The following is a 24,905-nucleotide window of genomic DNA, read 5'->3' on the forward strand; positions in this document are numbered from 1 at the left end:
CCACTAATTTCCTGATATTTTCCACTAGTAATTAATTAATGGTATTCTTGATCGAAAGCTTTATACATTTTTTTCGGGAAAAGTGGAGAATCTTTGCCAAAATACATGAAGTAATTCTTTGTACCTTTCAAAGCGAAACCTGCCAGCTTGTCGAGCTCACGTTTGAAATTGAATGGCTTATGCGCCAATCCGAAAGGAAACCACCCAACAGAGATTGCGTTGCCTGGCTTGAGACCTTCTTGGGGAAGGGTCACTTTATTTGTGAGTAAGCTGTCTGGCTGACTCAAATAGTCCGTCGTACTTCACGATTCCGAGCGGACACGTCAACTCTAGAAAAGCTGACAAATAAATTCCGTCAGTAAACGGCTGAGGACATGTTATAAAGGCGGGGTTTTTCCTCACAGGCCCAGTCCAAAACGTTCACTTATAAAAGGGGCCCGGAAAATTACACTTAGCGCATATTTTCATGCCTCAAGTTGGCGAACATAATTTAAATTTTGTATGGATCGTTTGCTGAAAATATAAATAAAATTAAATATCTTTCACTTTTCAAATTGTTCTCTTTAAAACCAAAATTTGTGGGCTTCGTAGCCGTGCGGTTAGTGTCACCGAGGCATTTAGCCGCATCGTGCTACGGAGTATGGGTTCCATTCCCGCCTCAGGCTGAAAAACTTTTCGAAAGAAATGTTTTCCGACTGTGCCACTGGGCGTTGCATGCTAGTCCGTTGTCTAGTGTGGTGCTTCCTTCAAGGGGCAAATAGCCCACTGGAAGCATTAACGTGTAGTGTCTTTTTTTTATTATCAAGTGCTTTAGTTAACGTCTAAAATGTTTCTCTGTAGATCAGTGCCATTTCCAGCTTTACGTGATCAAAGGCTGTATCAATAATTCAACAATACTTGTTCTGACAGCACTGCCGCGTCGATGAGGCGTGAGAAGTGAGCGCCCGTTGACAGGGTTGAAGGGTGAGAATAAAAGAGGAGAAATGACGAATGCGATACAAACTTGAGAGGTAATCAGAAAATAAATAAAAGCTAAAAGAGGTGAGGAAAATACCTACAATTGAGTGGGAAGTTATAAGTGGAAAGCGGAATTAGCTCATGATTTTAAGTATAAGTTTGTGAGAAAAAGATAGTAGGTATCGACTAAGTATGAAGATTGATGAAGCGGTCGTTAACGTTAAGTTACTGAAGACATATCAACCACAGTTAGAGATTAGATGAAACTGGCAAATAGTTAGTAAAAGAGACAATAACCGATACGACAAAAGGGAAGATGGACACACGACGTTTAACATGAATACAGCCTTTTCATTGTGAATAGAACTGCCGAAGAACTGAATTTGTGTGAGCGACGTAGCATTGGTTAGGAAGAGCGAAAGAAAGCCAAATTTCGAAGGTAAACTTAAATTTTTGATCAGCCGAATAAAAAAGGCTGGCTTACAAAAATCGTTAATGCTGCCGACTTGATCCGAACTGTTTCAGACAGAGTTATACTAAAAAGTCAATTTTTTCATGTCAGTCCTCGGAAGTGTTGGCATGAAATATTTAGTCGAAATTGATAAATTTCTAGTTTTTTTTTATTGTATCCCGTTTTTTGAACTTGAATGATCGATTTCCTTCATTTCCATTTTCTCTTTGGGTTATTACATAAAGTTCTGCCAATTTTCATTGAATTCTACAATATAGTTACGATCACAAACATTGGCCTGGTCAAGTTCTTAGTGAAAGAGGAAAATAATCACAACAGATACTCCGTTATGATACTAAACGCGAGAAGTTTCCAGATTTCCTTTTTGTTTTGGATTTAAGGAAATACTATTGAAAACGTATATCATCTTTACACGAAAGACGTACGCCATATGAAAATACTATGAACTACAACCACAACAAACTTCAAAATCCCGGTAAACTTTGGAATATTTCTGAAAGGAATAAAAAAATTCATCAGGGTGATCTTTCTTGATGCATGTGACTGTTGTTATGCTATTTTGGCTTTCAGTCTTATGTGGTGATGTTATTACATGATTTCAGAAATTCAGTTTGCTTTTGGTTCAGTTTAGGTTTATCAATAAACTCTAGGACTCTAACAGTGTCTAACAGCTTTTGTTGTACCCTGCAAAGACAACAAATGTGATTATTTTATCTGAAGTTCCAAAAGATTTTAGAAACAAATTCGAGAAAATGTTTTAGATTTTTACATCACTTCCATAATTTTGCCAAAACAAAATGGAGGATAATAGTTTACCAACACCTGAGTTTCAGATACCACAAATTGACGATAGCTACATGCTACATTAAGAATGTATTTCAAGCTTCACATTATCATTTTATTTTAAATTTTGAACGTTCAGGGGCCCTTTTACGAAATTGTTGCATTGCATCTCTCAGAACCGAGCCTGATTATGTTTCATGTTTAAACTAAACGCATGGAAACAATTTGGAAACTAAAAATTAATCGCTTTTAAGGGGAAAATAATCATCATCGTTTTTCAAATTTTCCAAACCAAAATCGCTCAAAATCGAAGCAATGTTCATGAAAATCTATCATTGCATTGTACTTTCTATCTATAATTCAATGATAGATTTTCATGTGGATTTCTTTGAGTTTGAACGAAAAAACTTGTTTTTAGTTTTCGATGATTGTTGATGATTGAATGATGGATTCTTGAGCCTTAAGGGCGTTCCTGGCTACGTCTGTGATGACGACGATGATGATGATGGTGGTGACGCTCACCGTGACAGCACCTGGGCCATGGTAACCTTAAGCATACCACCGCCGCAGCTCCCTGGTATAATTCGACGAGCAAGCAGGATATTGCAGTTTTAACGATCAACTTCAGTCGGAGCCGCCAAAAGCTCACGGCGCGGCCTGTTGTGTATGTTTACTTATTCATCGTGATTGCATCATAATTGATGTTGTCTTAAGCACCACATTAAGCTTTAAGCACCAGACTCGTACTGATGTATTCTTCTTCTTCGTCTCTTTCCAACAGAACATCCTCGAGAAATTCAACCCTGGAGCGCGGCAGTTGATCAGTGCCGGTAAGGCGTATCTGAAGGCCCTGCACGGAGCCTCGGCAGCGTCCAATCTGTTTAATGAAGCCCTGGCCAAAATTGCCGTCAATGCCCAGCAAGGGGGAACCATCGATATCGGTAAGTGTTGTGTGTGCGGTTCGGTATCGTAAACCGGGGGCAAATTGATCACTGTTTTACAAATTTTTGTTATGCTGTCTTTACGAATTATGATATTTTCATCCTAACCTTGACAAAATAATAACAAAACAGGTTTTAGAGTGAAAAAAAAATCCTAATCTACTTAATCTGAGTCCCCTGAATCAGAAAATTACAGATCTTACATATGAAATAGTTTAAAATAATCATCAGCCAAATAGGCATTCAGCATCCTTGGACGGAATCGCTATTTGGTATCAACGTGATCGAATTCGCCCCTGTGATCAATTTGCTCCTGGATTACGGTACCTATAACAAATTATTGTAATCGGTAATCGTCCGTTCAGTATGTGTCTATAAAGGCAGCTCTTAAATTGTGTTTGCGGTTATTAAGGTTGCCTGGATGGTTGGTGGCTGTGCTTATATTGTATCTACTACACTTATCGGTATGAATTCTAGGGTAGCATTATTGATTAATCCTGTTTTATATATGAGGCGAGAAGGTCGTAAACCAGTTTGTGGAATCCCTTTAAGCTGAAAGCTATGTCGAAGGAGTGAGAGTAAATATGCTACTTTGGTAGAGAGCTGGTTATGGCGAAAGGGCCTTGAAAAGTGAGGGAACGTGATTTTGCTTATATTGTGTGTTATAACAATAAAATTAATTTCGTTACATCGTATATTGAAAGTATATTTTCAATAATTTTGTAATGTTGCTACAAGGACAATCTATAAGCTACGTTAATTTGTAGGGTAAAGATAAGGGTTAGGAGCAGCTCTACATTCGTTTGCAGAGCGAAGAGGGGTTATACTTAGAGTGAAGTGAACAAACTTTTAACAGGATGAAAACAAAATATCTGGCTCTATTCAAAACTAATTTTATAAATGTCAAGGTGGTTCAATTGCTCTTCATAAAATTGAGTTTCACTTCAAATAATACAGAAATTGTTCGAGATTTGTATATTGTATGGCTTTTTAATGATTTTAAACATGCTTCCATAGATAAAAATAAGAAGACTACATCATATTGAAAAGCATTACACATAGAGTTTATTTTTCATTCTACACCTAAAAATATTACATTACATGCTTTTTAAAGTCTTGAAATTGGGAGCCTTTTTGTTATAATGTTAAAAATAACTAGTGATACATCTCATACAAACTTCCATAAATTATGTTATTTTACACCTTTTGGATGCACAAAAGAATCGAGCCGAATAACGTAAAGTTGTGTCACATTTTAAATGCCATAGCGATCGTGTGTCCTTTAACTGATTTTCTTTAAAATCAGAGCAACAATGCTAGAAAAATGCATTAACAAAGGCAACAAAGTATTGGTTGCACACTAGTTGGTTGTCAAATTTAATACTTAATTGTGATTTGGGGGTTAATTTACATGTAAGTTAGACACCTTTGTCACACAGTCTTCAAAAAATCTCACTCCAAGAGCTGCTGAGATTCAAAAACCACAGATCAAGATCGATTGCGTGCGCTCATTATATTCCAATCCAGGCATGCATTGAATCATGCGTCGTGTATGAGAGGATTGAATCCTAGGATTCGATCCAAGGTATTTATAGAAAGGTACATTAATCTAAGCAGTCAGTGGATGCGGGGAATGATAAGCAGCGAGGGGGTAGAAAATAGAGTTTCCAATCCCGGGAACATTTCCCGGGAAATGAGATTTCCCGGGATTCCCGTTTCCCGGGAAATGATTTTCTGTTTCCCGGGATTCCCGGGTTCCCGGGAGGCTCTATTTAAATACAGAATTGACCATTTATTTTCAAATAAAAGCATCGCACAATTTACTTTTCATATCATATCAAACAATGTCCTCACTAGAGATGCGACGTGTTTGTGAATTAAAATTTTGAGTAAAATCAACCGAAAAAAAGGAACAAATCGGGATGCATTTCACTGACATTTTGTAGGTGATTTTTGTATGGCTTATTTCACAGCCTACTGCTTGGCAGTACAAGTTTGCAATACAATATAAAGAAACTTTTGATGAATCTATTTCATGATTTGAGTAGGGTTATAAAGCTTTCAAGGTTTCTATTTGTTTGTTTTTTTTTTATTCTAGTGTTGAAAAGATGTATTAAATGTTTGCAAATATTATAACTTCATACGATTGGGTTAAAATGACCTCCACAAATAATTTTACTTAATTTTATTATTTTTTGGTTATAAAGCCTAGCAAAAAACAATGCCAACATTCTTTAGGAGAAACATACAGTATTGGACATAACATTTGCAACTTTTTCGATTTTCCATACAAAATGGTCAACTTTGGTAAGCTAGATCTCAGTTACTCATGGACCGATTTAAATCAAATTTTTACAAGACATTAGGCATAACTTAAATTTCGAAATATATATTTCAATGATTTTTCCAATCACGAGTTTAAAAGTAATAACGATTTTGCTAAAGAGTAATTTTCGTCGGAAAATTCGAAACTGTTTATCTGAAAATCCAATGGCCCTACAAAAAACTGTTTTCAGAAAAATTGTTCGTCTCGTCAAAATCTACAACTTTGCTGAAGATAAAGGTATTTCTTCAATATGCTAAGTTATGTCAATTATAAAAAATCGTCAAAAAAATCACTTCAGATATACCATTATTGCTTTTAAACCCGTGGTTGGAAAAATCACTCAAAAATGTATGTTAAAATTCAAGTTATTTCTGAAGCACTGTAAAAATTTCATTCAAATCGGTCCATAAATGACTCAGATCCAATACTCTGAAATTGATTATTTTGTATGGAAGATCGAAAAAGCAAATGTTTTGTTCAATACCGTAAATAAATTACTCACAAAACAAAAGAGAAAAACAATCGTACAAATGCAATGAGCTAAAATATAATATTAGGGCGGTTCAAAATTTAAAAATGTTCGAGATTCCAATCTCCCATTTGTTCCTCACTACCCTTACTATAAAAATAGTGTTCTGTGAAATTTTCAGCTTTCTAGGTGGTGATTTAAAGGTGGCCCAAGGACAATGTAGGTTTATATGGAAATTACTATGAAGAAATTTTGAGATATGTTCCAAACACGCTAGTACTGTAATGTAAGTACAAACTTATCATCCCATAGTAAAAACTCATTCTTCAAACCATAATAAAGATATTTGCTGACGAGAGAAATTCAATCCGACGGATAGCAGAAGAAATATTCTTGAGTTTGTTTGCTATTATTTACCATAATATGGGATTAAAGCCCTGCAAACATCTTCAAAAATCGTAAACAAAATTAGCTCAAAAGGGATTTGTGTGTTTAGCAACATCCTTCATTAAGGCTTGAAGAATGAGTTTTTGCTATGGGATGATAAGTTTGTGCTTACATTACTGTACTAACGTGTTTGGAGTATTTCTCAAAATTTCTCCATAGTAATTTCCATATAAACCTACATTGTCTTTGGGCCACCTTTAAATCACCACCTAGAAAGCTGAAAATTTCACAGAACACTATTTTTATGGTAAGGATGGTAAGAAGCATATGGGAGATTGGATTTTCAAACAATTTTAAAATTTGAATTGATATACATAAAATATAAATTATTAGAAAAAAATCCATCAAATAAGCAGTTTATACGTTTTAACAATTTCCCGGGATCCCGGGAATTCCCGGGAAATGACAATTTTATTTCCCGTTTCCCGGGAAGTCAATTCCCGGGAAAATTGGAAACTCTAGTAGAAAATGACAGCTGGTGGGTTAGCTAGCTGGCTACTTCCTTTCCCCTCCGCTGATTGATCCCGTTTCCATGGCACAAATATTATTTTATTTTGTTTTCAAAAACAAAGACAAATTCCAAGTAGGAAGGTTGGTAAGCGTATTTTCTGATTTAAATCCACTTCTTATTCCAATTATCTAGTTCTAGAATGTAGTGATTGTGCATTGAAAGAGAATTCATACTCAAAAAGGACCTACATGGACTAATTCTGTTGCTGCTAATCTGATGTGAAATGGGAAATGTCAGCTTGTTTGAGACATCAATTGTCCACTGTGCTTTACTCGGTTTTATTTCGAATTGAGAAGATTTGAGCTATGGAGGTGGTTATGATTGGTAACTAAATTATATTCTTCTTTTCAGACTGTTTCTTGCAACGGTGACAGACAAAATAGAGCATGAAAGTAGCTGAAATGGTGTCTGATTTTGGAGTTGATCCAGTAACAATTTTCTATATTCGTCAACACTAATTTTTATTTGCAGATTATCTAAATGTTTTTGTTATACCAGAAAAAAAACTACAAAATATAGTGTATTATGTGTACAAAATTCAATTCTACCCACTTGCATGAATTTCAACAGTTGTAATGTGCAAAAATGTATCATGAAGTTTTAATATTTTTATAGTATGTAACCGTACATACACTGCCCATACTCGCACAACAGTTCCATTGATATAGAAAATCTCATACAACCGGTGATTACAGTTACTGCAATGGACATAGGTGTACTATTGTGCCACAACTGTTTTCACATCATGTTACTTAGAGAAATAATTACATTGCATATTAAGGTCTTTAATTGCATCACCTTGCCAGCTTCTTGTAATGAAAATGTATGATCAGCACTGAATAATTTAAAGAAGTAATTCGAAAACAGAATTCTCAAACAGCGGTTGATTGACAGGAAACACAGCAAAGTGGTTTAAGGGGAAACGCGTTGCTAGGATCTCAAGGCTTGCTGACCTGATAAAGCATAGCAAACCAGCCAGCTGTCTGATTGTTTTCCAATATGGCGGAATGCCCTATTTGACACATTGAACTACCTCCCTTTTAAATACCTTGATTCGATCCTTGATTGATAAGAATTATTAAAATAAATCAAGTTAACCTTGATAATAACCGAACATGGGTGAAGAATACTTTTGACAGGACGCATACTTTTGATCCGCTTGAAAAAGTTTGTATTTCTTCTCGCAGGATTCTGATAGTTATTATGCTCACTTTCTTCCATTATTACCGCAGCTGCTACTCCGTGACTGTCCAATGGCATTAGTTTGTGGGTGAAGTTTTTTAAATCTGCCATATTCATAGTTGCAGCGATTTAAGGTGATTATAGAACGAAGCCATACCTCAAATTTTCAAGAGCACAAGACTTGAGAACCATACTGAGCTCCGCTATGAAAATTTATCCCATTGGTCACCACCAGCAAGCAAGTAATTTGATTGATTTTCAATGCGAACTGTTGTCAGATTCTCCAGTCTTGTGCACTTGAAAATGCAAAGTTTGGCTTCTTTTTATAATCACCTTAAAAACGTCAATTCCTCTTTTACAGTGTTCAAAACTATCAAACTGAAGCCTATGAAGCTTAACATTCGGACTGGCAGTACAGTTGGAATCCCCTATTATATTAAGAATATACTCGAAGTAAAAACGAATTGAACTTCACCAGTTCTCAGATGTTAGTGAATTTATTAACGAATGTAACTATTATAAAAGTAAAATAAAAATATGTAAATTTAAGTAGAAATAGTTTTTATTTGTACATAATGATTTCATCAACTTCCCTCTCGGCGCGTTGGCCCTATTTTAAACTATTTGTTACGAATCTTTTTAATTAAATTTTAGGCTTGTTTCAGAAACTAAAACATAGAGGAATTGTTTTTCGTTTTAATAACAGTTTACAGGAGATGGTTGTTTTGAATATCATGTGTGCCATTTAAAGTTTGTTATTCTGCAAAAATAAAATTAACTACAAGGAGATTGAAGTTTGAAAGCCGCGAAATGGATGAGAACGAACACAAAAATTGGAAAAAAGAACATTTTACCGGCGTGCGCAATTTAGTTGTACTGTTAGGATCAATCTCTCCAGACAGCAGATATTTGACATTTTTGATCAAAATTTCCTTGACAAGTGGTCATTTGAATTTCCATGCAAAACTCAATAATGGCATGTTGATACAAAGGATAGCTGGGGAGTTCATTTTTCACTTTCGCTTTTGCCATGAGGAATAATCACAGATTATCTATTCCTATCCGAAACAAGCTAGAGTTGCTGGGGAGGGAGTACGTAGGAGAATATTTTTCTTCATGACAAAAAATACATCAACACATCTAACTTTTTTACACCACCGCGCTGAAAGAGAATGACAATTCATCCTGCGATTCAATCCCAGATCGAATCCCGCTCACTGGAATCGAAATAAATCAGGATTCAAAACGATCCTGCAAATTCTGATGAGTTCAAAGCATGCTTGTTTAAATCTCAGAGTAGAAAGATGATCTTAGAAGACATATGTCACATAGTTGCGCTTATAATTCCATGAATATCTCGTGAGATATTTACCGAAGACCCGATAAAGAATTCTATCAAGAATATTGTCTGAAATCAATCAACATACCACCGTGCGGGGTGATATTGGGTCTAGCGGCTATTTATAACGTATTTTTAAAGCTTGACACATTGTTTCAATTAATTTAGTATAAGTAAACTGTAAAAATGTTAGCCCAAAGTTACTTTTATGGCCCAATGACTGTATTGTTGAGAATCTTGAAAATAATAACTCAATGATCATAAATTTTCGGTAGAAATATGTAAAATATTTCGAAAAAAAAACCTTTCAAAGATCCTGCAAAGAATGAGCTTTGCATTTTTTTTTTGCAGCCCAATGATGTATGTTTTCAAGTTCACATTGAATGAATCCACGTACAATTTTTAGGTTTACTTAAGCTGTCTGATATATTATGAGTCGATAACTAATTCGCTACAAGCATCAACGAAAAGTTTTTTTTTTAGAAAACCGCAGATTAATCGCATCACCCTAGTGTAGTGAACTAAACGCAAAAAAGTGGCGATACTGAGACAGATGTGTGGCAAATAATTGCCTCCGTTTGTGGGAGCCTTACAAGTCATGAATTCTTCTCGTCGACCACTAACTATCCTTGTCGCTTGTCGGAGCAGTACACATTCTATCTGCCCGTCGCCTCCACCACACTACGCACCCCAACCGCGATCGGTAACAAGTTTCTCCAATTAAAATATAAATCACGTCTCTGGTCCATAATCCTCTTGCCTTATCGCACCTCGCCAGTCTCGCATATTAATGATTGCTGTCGGGGAGCAGCTCCTGCCAGGTTTATTGGCATAAGCGGAAAAAATCTGTCTGAGCTGGACGGAGTGGAATCTCGAAGGCCTTGATTGGTGCTGCTGGACAGCAATTGGGACTGCACCGCGACAAAGCCCCGCAGGAATCGGTTCAAGATTGTACGATCTCTGGTATCCAGACTTATCGACGCTTTAATATTGCGTGAAGTCAGCTGGCTCGTGTTGTATGAAGCCACGACAAATAACATCATCATTATTAGGATTTTTTTTTAACAAAACACACTTATGTTGTTCTGAGCACATCTATTGAATGATTATAAAAGAGTTTTCAATTTTATATTTTAACTTAAAAAGTATTGTTTCACATAATCTGACCAAAATTGTACCCAAAATCAACTTGTAAATAATTGAAAGTGGAGCTGTTTGAACTTGAGTTGAACTAGCCATTCTTGCTTTGCGGTACAAATGGATAAAATGGAATGCAAACACTATACAGTATGCAACGTGCATACTCAGATTCAAGCACGTTGGAGAGAAGAAAAATCACCTAAGACGTGACTAAGCTAGCCAATGTGTTCCAAACCGTAGTATTTTTGCACCTCATTTAGTGAAATATATTTGATCATTGATTTTAAATTCAATGTCAGTATTCCATTTCTAGTCCTATCTATAGTCCTTCGGAAAGCCCACAATAAATCCCATCGTCCCTACAATCACCCACACCAGACACAGATTCCCCAGCGCCCACCCAAGCGAGCTTGGATGAGCAACGATATAAAGTCATTAAATTTATTTATTCTTTATAACCATTCGCGTGCACTTCTAGGAGAACCATTTACCGGAGTGGTATCGGCTTGCCAGGATTAAAAGAGCCCGTCAAAAATAACGATATAAATAACTCCACTCGTTGGCGAAGCAGATTCAATGCTAACGTGCAGCTATCAGCCCCACATTTGTTAAATGGGAAAAATGTGCTGCCGTGTTGTTTTTTTCCAGCCATGAATTCAAAATGGAATGCACTAGTACGTCCCAAGTTTGGCGTGTGAGTATTATTTATTTCATCTCCCAAAACTGAACGAGTCATAAACAAAAATATTAATAACGTAATTTTTTTTCATACGAGATATGGATGGCACCTGATAGGGGCTGAATTTTAAATTTCGTTCAATACTGGGGTGGATGTGTTACTGGAAGAATCTAAAACCGCTTGAAATCGGATTTCGAAACGTGAAAGTTCTCCTATATAATTGGAAGGTGTTGTGTCCCTGAATATTGAGTGGAATATCGTTAAAATGTTTGAGGAAATTAAGGTAACTAAAATATTTTTCTTTAATGCCACCAAATTATACCGATAAGCATCTGAAAGAGGCTTCCCAAACCGTCTGATGAAAGTCTTTTAAACAATCTGAATGAAGTTGTGCGGATAAAGTATGTTTAAACATTATTGTATTATTTTCTAGAAACGTCCATTATGAATTTATAAAGCTTTGAAATATTATTTCCTTAAAAAAAAACAAAAACAATATTCCAAAATCTCTGAAAGAGATCGTCCGACTAGTCGGGAAAACGGTTTACGGACAAAGCTTCGAAAGAGGAAACACTGAAAGGACAAAAGATCGAAAGAGCAAAATGTCGAAAATGATTCGCATGGTGGGAATTATTAATTTCTTTGAACACGGGTAGAAATCAGAATCCAACTCATGATATCATGATTCCAGTGAGTTTTCATCTTATGATATCATGAGTCAGATTGCCTTAACGCAACACACGCGTTAGGTTTTTGTTGCTGATTGCTCGGAATCATGATTCAAATGCCAAAAATGCTGAGTCGCGCATCCGTTTATGATCGACAAAATAAAAATAAACAAAAAATAGCATACCCTGAGATTCGAGCCAAGAATCTTCCTATTGATAGCAACGTATTCTACCACTCAACCACTTCGTAATGTTGAATCAAGAGTGATCGATATGAATGAGCTGAAACAAAGTGCACCGCTTAGTGTTTTCACACTGACTGGATGTTACGCTTATGAAGAATCATGATTATGACTCCAGTAAGCGAATTCCGGCGCGTATTTTCTTCGAAGAAAAGAAAATTTTCTTGCTAGTCAGTAATGGAAAAAAATGGCTTCTCTTCGAAGAAAATACGTGCCGGAATTCGCCTACAGGTACCATGATTTGTGATCCTGATATTATGACCTAACCAATTTATGAATTTCATGATTCGGGGATAAGATTTTTATTCGTGAAAGATCTGCGACATTTTGCCTCTTTAGTTTTGTTGACTGGTGTTTGATTCTGAGTGTGATTGTGTATTCTGTATCCTGTTACTGTGGTGCGAGCATCGGATACGTGTCCGTTTCGCGAGGAGTGGTTGTGAAGAAGTATCGCTCTCCTATGCTCATGCTCATTTATTCATTTCCAATTTTGTTTTCTGTTTACTAAAACGAATCCCTTAAACAACCCTTTTCCATATCAGAACTTCCAGTGTTTTCATATAAAAGTGCAGAGGACTCAACGGCTTCCTTAAAAAAGTAACACGTCAACATTTCCACGCGACCCTAAATTGACCTGCATCCGGACCCAGCTGGCGCCGTTATTGTTTGTTGTAGTAATGAGAGCATCAGTACCTGTGTGAGTACAGATGATCTTGGAATAACGGGTGGTCAATCGTGCTCAACATATTTTGTCCCCCCGACCTATAGACTTTTGACCTTCGTAATTGATTCAAAAAACTAGAGCATATCTTCCAAAACTTTAAGCACAGAGGAGGTTTACAAAACGTCTGAAAGCACGGAAAAAGTTAACGAATGAAATGAAATTTATCAAGATGTAAAATTCTCCATTATGTCTGCGAGAAATCATTTCTTAAGCTTGTAGAGAATTCATCGATACTTTTGCATAAATTTTTCTAAACCTCTCTAGGTATGTTTTCCATAACGTTATTGAATGATGGCAGAAATGTTCACAACAATCGAAAGACGTTTACTGAAACTTTCGGGAAAAGATTCAAAATACTTCCGGAAGGAGTAATACGTAATGCACCAGGGCAAACATTAGGAGGAGGTCGACCACAATTTATTAAAAACAATTCGTTTCAGTTGGAAAAAATAGAGAGTCAGAAATTTGTCAAAACGTCCGATGTATGTTTCTTAAATCTGCCGAAAAAAGTATGCTTAAACGTGTGCCTTTCTTTCCAAAACACCCAGGGGAGATTTTCCAAAGTGTCTGAAGACGGATTGTTCAATCGTTCGGATTGAATTATCAAGAATCGACCGGAAAATGTATTGTAGGTGGAAGTTAAAAGTTCCGGAAAGGTCACTTTTACAACAAAGAAGTTTCGAAAAATGACCGAAATGAAATCATTTCTCCATACTGGATGAAGTTCTCATTGTTCTCATTGTTCATCTACACCTTGTAGATGCATTTTTATTAATTCTCCCATGAGTGCGCATCGTACCTTCGTGCTGTGCGTACACGAATTCTCTCTGCTCTTGGAAGTTTTCTTAAAAACTACCTAAAGCAATAAAACAGTACTTTTCAGTGCTACACAAACAGTACTTTTCAGTGCTAAAATTAAAAACGGTACTTTTCAGTGCTACTTAAACAGTACTTTTCAGTACTATTTTTTCTACTATTGATCCCTTTACGATCCTTGTTTGGACCCGTGCCTTCGATTTTTCGTTGGACCCGTTGGCGAAAGCTAGCGGTGGTAATCCTTCTTGGACACCGTCTAGGGAAAAAACCTCTCGAAGGTCACGTCTTCTTTCGTTTATTAACTAAACATGGTATCAACAACAAACAAAAGGAAGGGTGAATCTCTGAATTCACTACTTCCTTCCAAAAAAGTGGGTTTTAAAACTGTCACTACACGTGGCAAGAATGGAAGAAAGGACGCTTCCCCGCAAATGAGCAATCAGTTCGATGCTCTAGACAAATTTTCCGAACACCAAATCGAAGCAGCCTCTAGCCCAGGCTCTTTGATTCAAGTGAGGAAGCAAAGAGTGCCGCCTATCGTGGTCAGTTGTTCCGAATTTGCGGGATTTAGGCAGGAGATCTTGAACTCCATTAGGGGAATCAAGGTTTCCTTCCAAATCGCAAAGAAAGGAGACTGTCGCGTTTTGCCGGAAACTCTTAAAGATCGTGAACTCCTTCTCAAACATCTTGAATAGAAGAAGCACACATTTTTTACTTATGACGACAAAACTGAACGTTTGTTCAAAGTTGTCTTGAAAGGTCTCTCAAGTGACTATAAATCACCTGAAGAGATCAAAAATGGAATAAATGATTTACTTGGATTTTCCCCAGTCCAAGTAATCATTATGAAAAAGAGAACTCAATCTGGCATTGTTCGGAAAGGGCTTTCTCAAGAATTTTATTTAGTTCACTTTAACAAAAAAGAACTAAATAATATTAAAGCTTTAGAAAAAGCAAAACTTTTGTTTGATGTCCGTGTGACATGGGAACATTTCCAGAAACCTGGAGGAAATTACCAGAACCCCACTCAGTGCCGTCGGTGCCAAAAGTGGGGTCATGGTACAAAAAATTGTCGCATGGATGCTAAATGCATGATTTGCGGAGGTTCTTCTCACGCCAAGGACGTCTGTCCAGTGAAGGAAGATACCACCAAGTTCATATGCTGTAATTGCGGGGCTAACCATAAGTCCAATTTTTGGAATTGTCCTTCACGCAAAAGGGTCATTGAGGCTCGTGCCAGACAGATGAAAGATAATATCCGTTACGATAACGGTCATTTCCGGAATTTGCCTGGTAGAGTATCGAACAATGCTCATTTTTCAGTTAACGATTGCTTGATCATGAATCATACCCATCAGGAAGATCATAATCATGCTCATTCACAAACAAATTTTAATCCGTCGGGTAGCCGTTCGAATCTTTCAATTTCGAATGTAACTACCCACGGTAAATCCTTTGCCGATATCGTAGCAGGTAATTTGAACTCTTCCCCTATTCGTTCCATGAGTACCCATTCTACTTGTTTCAAATCAAATGGAAAAAACCCTACCGCCACAGGTAACTCCTACCCCGCTTCTTCGTCTACCGAAAATTCCAATAGGAAATCATCAGATGATATGTCTGCCTCTGATTTTAATTTTCTAACTGAACAATTGAATCTAATGATTGATGCAATGTTCAAAGCCACCACTATGACTGAAGCAGTCCAAGTAGGTGTAAAATTTACAAATCAAATTGTTATTGGATTACGTTTTTCTAATGGATCCAAATAATAATTTAAATATTTTAAATTGGAATGCTCGTTCTCTGAATGGTAAAGAGGACGAGCTGTTTAATTTTCTTACGGTTAATAACGTGCATATAGCAGTTATTACCGAAACGTATTTAAAACCTGGATCTAAACTCAAAAGAGATCCTAACTTTTTTGTTTATCGTAATGATCGACTTGATGGGGCATGTGGGGGTGTTGCAATCATCATTCATAGGCGTATAAAACATCAACTGTTTTCATCATTTGAAACTAAAGTTTTTGAAACTTCAGGTGTTTCTGTTGAAACACAGTTTGGTAAATATACTTTCATAGCTGCCTATTTGCCTTTTCAATGCTCTGGGCAGCAAGTTAATTTGCTCCAAACTGACTTGCGTAAATTGACTCGCAATAAGTCAAAATTGTTTGTCATTGGTGACTTTAATGCCAAACATCGGTCATGGAATAATTCTCAAAGTAATTCCAACGGCAGAATTTTATTTGATGAGTGCTCTTCAGGATATTTCTCAATTCAATACCCTGATAGCCCCACATGTTTTTCCTCTTCTAGAAATCCATCTACGATTGATTTGGTCTTAACCGACTCTAGTCATCTTTGTAGCCAACTGATTACTCATGCTGATTTTGATTCTGATCATGTCCCTGTTACATTTCAAATATCCCAAGAAGCGATTCTCAATCCTATCAGCTCCACTTTCAATTATTTACGAGCTGACTGGAATATATATACAACGTATGCTGACTCTAATCTTGATGTTAACATTTCTTTAGAAACTAAACTTGATATTGACAATGCTCTTGAAACTTTAACAAATTCCATTGTTGAAGCCCGGAGCATTGCGATTCCAAAATGTGAAGTAAAATTTGAATCCGTGATTATAGACGATGATCTTAAACTTTTGATCCGTCTTAAAAACGTGAGGAGAAGGCAATTTCAACGCACTCGCGATCCTGCTATGAAAATTATATGGCAGGATTTGCAGAAAGAAATCAAGAAACGTTTTGCTCAATTAAGAAACAAAAATTTTGAAAATAAAATTTCTCAATTGAACCCTGGCTCTAAACCCTTTTGGAAATTATCTAAAATCTTGAAAAAACCTCAGAAGCCAATACCGGCATTGAAAGAGGAAAACAAATTATTACTAACTAATTGCGAAAAAGCTCAAAAACTTGCTATGCAGTTTGAAAGTGCGCACAATTTTAATTTAGGACTTACTAGTCCAATTGAAAATGAAGTTACGCAGGAGTTCGAAAATATTCTCAATCAAGAGAACGTTTTCGAAAATGCCTGGGAGACTGATTTGGAAGAAGTGAGAACTATTATTAAAAAATTCAAAAACATGAAAGCTCCTGGCGATAATGGAATTTTCTACATCCTCATCAAGAAACTTCCAGAAAGTAGCTTATCATTTTTAGTTGATATATTTAACAAATGTTTTCAATTAGCATATTTTCCTGACAAATGGAAAAATGCTAAGGTTGTTCCAATTTTAAAACCAGACAAAAATCCTGCAGAAGCTTCTAGCTATCGTCCAATCAGTTTGCTTTCCTCCATCAGTAAACTTTTTGAAAAGGTTATTTTGAACAGAATGATGGCCCACATCAACGAAAATTCATTTTTTGCCAATGAACAGTTCGGATTCCGCCATGGACATTCGACCACTCATCAACTTTTACGTGTAACAAATTTGATCCGTTCCAACAAATCTGAAGGCTACTCTACTGGTCTTGCTCTTCTAGACATAGAAAAAGCATTCGACAGTGTTTGGCATGAAGGTTTGATTGTAAAATTTAAAAACTTTAATTTTCCAACATACATTGTTAGAATAATTCAAAGTTATCTGTCAAATCGTACACTTCAGGTTAATTATCAGAACTCCAGATCTGAAAGACTTCCTGTAAGAGCTGGTGTTCCCCAAGGCAGCATTTTGGGACCAATATTATACAATATTTTCACATCTGACTTACCTGAGCTACCTCAGGGATGTCAAAAATATTTGTTTGCGGATGACACAGGCCTCTCCGCCAAAGGTCGAAGCCTGCGTGTCATCTGTAGTCGATTGCAAAAAAGTTTGGATATTTTTTCTTCATACTTGCAAAAATGGAAGATTTCTCCTAATGCTTCCAAAACTCAACTAATAATATTCCCACATAAACCAAAAGCTCTTTATTTGAAACCTTCAAGTAGACATGTTGTCACGATGAGAGGGGTTCCAATAAATTGGTCAGATGAAGTTAAGTATCTAGGGCTCATGCTAGATAAGAATTTAACTTTCAAAAATCACATTGAGGGCATTCAAGCCAAATGTAATAAATATGTAAAATGTCTCTATCCCCTTATTAATAGAAAATCAATACTTTGTCTTAAGAACAAGCTTTTGATATTCAAACAAATTTTCAGGCCAGCCATGTTGTATGCTGTACCAATATGGACTAGCTGTTGTAATACCAGGAAGAAAGCTCTGCAGAGAATTCAAAATAAAATTTTGAAAATGATTCTGAGGCTTCCTCCCTGGTATAGTACCAATGAGTTACATAGAATATCCAATGTTGAAACATTGGAACAAATGTCAAATACAATCATTAATAATTTCAGGCAAAAATCGTTACAATCTTCTATTGCCACGATTAATGCGTTATATGTTTAGGTTAAGTTAGGTTAAGTATATTAAAAACGTTTTTTTTTCTCTTATAAGCAGGTGAAATCAACTCACCTGTAAAAAAACTGAACTGCTACGGCAAATGAAATGTAATATGTTGTTAACAAAATGTTAATTAAATCTTAAATTTGTTTTACCAAATTAGGATGATAGTGTTGTCTAATAACACAGAACACCTAGATATAAGAAATGAATGTAATGTTTGGAATGATACTAATAGAGATAATAAAAAAAAAAAATTCTCCCAAACGACTTCAAATTCTGGTACAATATTCTTAGACCGTCCGGATCCCAAAATAGTATAAGGAATTTTTTTCAAATTTACCAAGAAGTTTTCCGACACTTAAGAAAAATCTAGAGAAAAACAGTTTTCCAAAATTCGAGGAGAAAGTTTTTGAATCATTTGAAGTATATCTTGAAACCTGCCCCAAACCCAACTAGATAAACCTTTTCAATATCAAGGCTTTTTCTCAAAAGAATTGGAACGCCACCAAAATCAATTTGAAACATCCGAAAATAGTTCTTCAAAATTCTGATGGGAATTTTTCTGAAACATTTTTTAAAAATGTCTCAATACTTTCAGAGGAAGTTCCACGAAACATTCAGTGGAAGTTTTAAAATAATTCAGAAAAAAATTCCCCAAATTGTAATTTTCAAAATCTCTGAAGCTTGTTGCCTAAAACATGCGGAATAATTGAACGAGAGCTTCTGAATCACTTTCAATTTAGAACTTCCCATAACTTCCGTTGGCTGTTTCTTGGCGTTTCTTTACCGAAAATTACTTGTTGAAAAAGTTAAATCTCAGAGATATCTTTTGTGAAATTTTTGAACATTTTATGCAAATTTTGAAACGTTTGACAAAAACTAATGGTGGGAGAATTTCTATGCTTTCAAAGACTGTTGCCCAAATCATTTAGAATAATACTTTGAAATTGAATTAAATTTCCACATTGAGTGATTGAAGTTCCACAGAACGTATGGAAAAAGATACTCAAAACGTTTGTAATGAAGAAAAATACAGAGCAAGTTCAATGAAATGCCAAGAGAAAGTTATTAAAACGTTCAAAAAGACTGGCAAAATTTCCCAAAATGTGTTGCACCTAACGACCAAAAACACCTCTTTAAGGGTGTGCGTAATGTATCCCGACTTATCTAAATTCAATTTTTAAACCCATCTGGAAAAGGAAAAAAATGTGCCTTGAGTTTATTCGCAGGAAGTTTTCCGCATTGCCAGAGACAGGTATCCCGGAAGTTACCTAGGACATGCGACAGAACTTTTCCGAAACGTCTTGATGAAGTTTTCGGTATCTCCAGAGCTTGTTTTCCAAACTGTCCAAAAATGGGTTTCTGATACATCTAGATGAATGTTTCCATATTTTCGAATCGTTCGGACAAGGTTGCTGGAGGAATAAAAAGTACTTTAAAACTGAAGGCCATTGTCCGAAACGGTCAAATAATATTTTTAAGGAAATAGTTTTCTGAACCGTCTTGAGGGGAAGCTTATAGAACGTGCATTGAATGCTCATAATTCAAACAGAAAATGTTTTGTCGAAACAACCGAAGGAATTTTTTTAAAGATCATAAAGAACACCTATTTGAAAGAAGTTTCAAAAATTTTCCAAAGCATATAACCAAAATGACTGGAAATAAAAACATAAGGAATGTTTCTACGAACATTCCATAGGATGTGTCCTAAACATTCCGAGGATTTTCCTAAAGTAGAGAAAACTTCTCGGATGAAGTTTTCTTTAACCTTCAGAGAAAATTGTTGGTTCACCCAGACCTCATAAAACAAGCTTCCTAAGACGTATCATAAAACTTTTCCTGAAGTTCAAATTAAGCTAATAGTTACAAGAACATTTGAAAGAAGTTGCCTAAAATGCCCACCAGAAGTTTCCTAATATTTCCAAATAAATTTTAAAATTCTCCAAAGTTTCCAACGAAAGCTAGAATGGACGTTCCAAAATATTTGGAACAACACTCCCCAACACATTTTTGGATGCTGCGAGAAAATAGACAAAACGTTTAGAAAATGTCTCACGATCTTGCTTCGGAAGTTTTCCGATATTTTTTGATCAAGTTTTACGAAATAATATAATTCACATGATCGGGGGCTCTTGAATTGCTAAGTGCAGTGGTTACCAACCTTTTTGAAGCTGCGACTCGCTATAAAGTTCTAAAAACAACTCAAGTTCTATAAGATTCCCAACAATGAATGTTCATGAAATCAATGTTTACTAGCAGCTACATTTTTCTCCGCAAAAAAATCAATCCGCTATATTTTTTTTGTTTCTTGATATTTTTGCACCATTTTTTCAGATTCCTTTGGGAAATGGCTGCCAAAGATATTTTGTATGGAGATTGTCGGTCCCCCAAGGAAACATCAAAATATCTTCAAAACCAGATCACCGATGATTCATACAGCCATTCCATGAAAAACCGATCTAGTGGGTCACCGAATTCCATGAAAATTTGCTATTTTGTTCCTTATCCGAAATAAGGATACACATATTTTTGGATTTTTTGATTAGGGTGACCATTTCCGAAATAGGGTGACCAGAAAAATCGCGATTTTGCAAAATTTTTATATATAAAATAATTATAACTTTTGAACCGTTCGACAGATTTTCAATCTTTTTGGACAAAATGAAGGCTAGAGATTTTGACTTTTCAGGAAAAATATAAAATTTCACAAAAATTGTGTTTTTTACATGGAAAAACTCAATAGTTTCCGTTTACTCGTGTTTTGAAGGCCTCGGGACCAAAGGGGCTATTTTTGTTCTCATTTTTTCTTGAAAGTTCAGAAAATTTAACGTTAACTGTCAAATTTTCAGCGATGTATGGTCTTTAGTTTTTGAGATAAATTTTTTTGAAAATAAAAAATCAGTCATTTTTCTTCGGCACACACTGTAGATCTCAGCGCATTAAATTTTTAATGTTTAAAAAAATCATAACTTTTGAACAACTCAACGGATTTCCAATCTTTTCTTATGGAATGAAAGCTTAAGATTTCAACTTTTCAGAAAAAATAGAAAAAAGTAGAAAACTTTGAAAAGTTTTTTTTTTCATTAAAATGTATGAAATTTTCTAAAAAAAATTTTTTATTTATTCTTTCACGTTTAAACATATTTTTATCGGATTTTTCAATTTTATATATATACAGCCATTCCATGAAAAACCGATCTAGTGGGTCTCCGAATTCCGTGAAAATTTGCTATTTTGTTTCTTATCCGCAATAAGGATACACGTATTTTTGGATTTTTTAATTAGGGTGACCATTTCCAAAATAGGGTGACCAGAAAAATCGCGATTTTGCAAAATTTTTATTTTTAAAAAAATTATAACTTTTGAACCGTTCGACCGATTTTCAATCTTTTTGGACCAAATGAAGGCTAGAGATTTTGACTTTTCGGAAAAAATATAAAATTTAACAAAAATTGTGTTTTTTACATGAAAAAACTCAATAGTTTCCGTTTTTTCGTGTTTTGAAGGCCTCGGGACCAAAGAAACTATTGCTGCTCTCATTTTTTCTTAAAAGTTCAGAAAAATTTACGTTTACTGTCAAATTTTCAGCGATGTATGTTTTTTAGTTTTTGAGATATATTTTTTTGAAAATAAAAAATCGGTCATTTTCATCGGCACACACTGTAGATCTCAGCGCATTAGATTTGTAATGTTTAAAAAAAATCATAACTTTTGAACAGCTCAACCGATTTCCAATCTTTTTTTTTATGGAATGAAAGCTTAAGGTCTCAACTAGAAAAATTAGAAAACTTTGTAAAAAAAAATTACATTAAAATATATGAAAATTTCTAAAAAAACTAGAATTTTTTATATTTTTTTCACGTTTAAACATATTTTTATCAGATTTTTCAATTTTGTCTGAATAGTTGAAATCTTAAGCTTTCATTCCATACAAAAAGATTGGAAATCGGTTAAGCTGTTCAAAAGTTATAATTTTTTTAAACATTATAAATCTAATGCGCTGAGACCTACAGTGTGTACCGATGAAAAATGACCGATTTTTTATTTTCAAAAATATATATCTCAAAAACTAAAAAACAGGCATCGCTGAAAATTTGACAGTAAACGTAAAATTTTCTGAACTTTCAACAAAAAATGAGAACAGCGATGGCCCCTTTGGTCGCGAGGCCTTCAAAACACGAAAAAACGGAAACTATTGAGTTTTTTCATGTAAAAAACACAGTTTTTGTAAAATTCTATATTTTTCCTGAAAAGTCAAAATCTTTAGCCTTCATTTCGTCCAAAAAGATTGAAAATCGGTCGAACGGTTCAAAAGTTATAATTATTTTAAAAATAATAATTTTGCAAAATCGGAATTTTTCTGGTCACCCTATTTCGGAAATGGTCACCCTAATCAAAAAATCCAAAAATATGTGTATCCTTATTTCGGATAAGGAACAAAATAGCAAATTTTCACGGAATTCGGAGACCCACTAGATCGGTTTTTCATGGAATGGCTGCATAACGACACAGATTCTCAAACTAGAAGAGTTTTTTTGAGAACTTGTGACAATATGGTGCAAAACTATTGAGAAAAAAAACGCGATTTCAATATTTTTGCGGGTAAAAATGAAACTGCTGGTAGAAGAGTTAATGAAACCTTACATAAATTTCAAAATGAATCAACAGATAATTTTGGCAGGCACGCCCAAAATCGCACTTTTACACCACTACAGATAATTCGAGAATTCTGCTGTGATTTTCCATAAAAATATAACAGATCAGTGAAGAAGAGTAACGATTTAGAAAAAAAAAATCCATTACCAATTCGTCAAAGACATTCACAGGAATTTGAAATATTTTACAAAGAAAGGTTGGAATCAAACAATACCAGTTGTATCTGCTTAAAATGTTTTAAAAACTTGCTGACGGGCTTATTAGGAGCCAACTTACGGACGTTGGGAGAATTCCTTGAAATTTCAACCAGAAACTCTACTAAAACACACTTAAATTCTTCTCAAAAACCTATCAAGGACCAGAGATATCACATAAGTCGAAAATGTTATCAAACAACCTGCTTGAAGATTCGAAAAAAGAACAATAATGTTTTGAGTGAGAGCAGTGAAATTCTCTAATCCCGCCTCTAGGGTAAGTGTACCAGTTATGGCCATAATGGTTCCCTATTTCGCCATACATGATAATTTGATTGTTTTCAATTTTTTAATCATTCTGAGAGTTTCAGTAGTTTGATATCAAATATATCTTGATGTTAAAACATTCAAAAGTATACAAAATGTGAAAACTTTCGAGAATTCACATATGGCCAAATAGAAAACCACTATAGCCATAACTGGCACACTTTCCCTAGTCCGCCAAAAATTTCCGGAAAAAAAATCGAACCTTTCATAACGAATCTCGTGAAATCTGCCGGGTTTAGATGCTCAATATATAAACAAATTTCCAAAAAGTTACAAAAGTTCGAAAATATGCAGAAATTTACTATAAATATTTAAAAAAAAACATGCTTCGCGGAACCCCTGATAAGTCGCCATGCCCCGCCTAGGGGACGGCGGACAACCGGTTGGGAAACCCTGACTTCGTGTATCTTTCCAAAATGTCGGAGAAAAAGAATCTTTCAAAATATCCGATAGAAATTTGTCACAACGTCCAAAGAAGGTTATCTGAAATGGGTTTCCGATTCTTCCAGATTAAATGGTGTACGGAATCAAATTGCAACATACACAAATATTTGGCAAAACTCGCACGTTCAAGCAATCATCTTCAAACTTGCAGGAAGTAAAATAAAACATGTTGTGAATATTTTCCCATGTTTGTTTCTTTCCATTTCAATTCCATATGCAAATGCAAAAACTTTTCTTTTCACACTCATGGTCAGCACGCAAAAAAAAACTTGGACCTACTTTTTTGCGTAGCAGTCCATTTTTTCTTCATATCTTCCTCCGATTTCACTTCCTTAGGATGCTTCTGAAGTGCCTGCTTCATGATGGTTCAGTACTTTCCGATTGGTCGCAGTTCCGGTGCGTTCCGGGGGTTGAGATGCTTCGGCATGAAATTGGCCTCCTTAGCCTTGTACCAATCCAAAACCTCTTTCAAGTATTGATACAAGGCCAAATGCAGCCAGAAAATTGTAGGACCATTGTGTGACCTCAGAAGCGGAAATAGACGCTTTTGGAGGCATTCCTTTGGGTACACCTGCCCATGGACCGTTCCAGTTGTCACGAATGGGGTGCTCCGCTTTCCACACGAGTAAATTGCTTGCCAAATCATATATTTTTTGACAAAATTTGACATCTTCTGCTTTCTAACGTCCTCAGGGACATCGAATTTATGATGAGTAGTGAAAAACTGGAGCCGCGGAAGCTTCCGGAAGACTTCTTTTACATATGTCTCATCATCCATAACAACGCAATGTGTTTTCGTATGAGTGTAGAACTTCCATGCACGTGTTTTACCTGCTGTATTCTACACCGTTCATCGCGATTAGGTGCCTTTTGGATCTTGTACGTATGTAGTCCTTCACGTTTTTTGCATCTTGCACGAAAGTTTTGGATAGTTCAGTTTCTTCAACACATCTCGAACTAAACTGTTGGGATTTCTCTTCAAAGCTTGGACTACCCGATTGTGATCCTTAACACGATGCTATAGCTAATGGCACGATGAGATAGATCCGGATTTTTGAGGTACAGTGACCCCACGCAGTTGAATCACCCACAATTTATGAATCAGCTGACTTCAAAAGACAAAATTATTATCAAACTTGTCACAAAACTTCACAGAATTATTTTTACACATAGTT

The 24,905-nt window shown here is 35.5% G+C and overlaps 1 protein-coding gene and 1 long non-coding RNA gene across 5 annotated transcripts in view; both read left to right on the forward strand.

Moving 5' to 3' along the window:
- Positions 1-24,905, forward strand: part of LOC5567674 (zinc finger CCCH domain-containing protein 13) — a 483,331-nt gene that overhangs the window by 429,833 nt on the left and 28,593 nt on the right. For 3 of the 4 annotated variants that reach the window (XM_021853276.1, XM_021853278.1, XM_021853277.1), the window contains exon 6: positions 2,994-3,153. In XM_021853276.1, the coding sequence (XP_021708968.1) occupies positions 2,994-3,153 (160 nt within the window). Of the gene's footprint in view, positions 1-1,123; positions 1,397-2,993; positions 3,154-24,905 lie in introns of those variants that run through there. The other variant, XM_021853280.1, reaches the window with a different exon arrangement.
- LOC110679180 lies at positions 7,931-8,542 on the forward strand. The gene is made up of 3 exons (XR_002502283.1): positions 7,931-8,073; positions 8,139-8,222; positions 8,450-8,542. It is a non-coding gene; the product is annotated as an uncharacterized LOC110679180 (long non-coding RNA).

This window comes from Aedes aegypti, chromosome 3 (assembly GCF_002204515.2).
Source record: "Aedes aegypti strain LVP_AGWG chromosome 3, AaegL5.0 Primary Assembly, whole genome shotgun sequence".
Taxonomy (NCBI): Eukaryota; Metazoa; Arthropoda; class Insecta; order Diptera; family Culicidae; genus Aedes; species Aedes aegypti.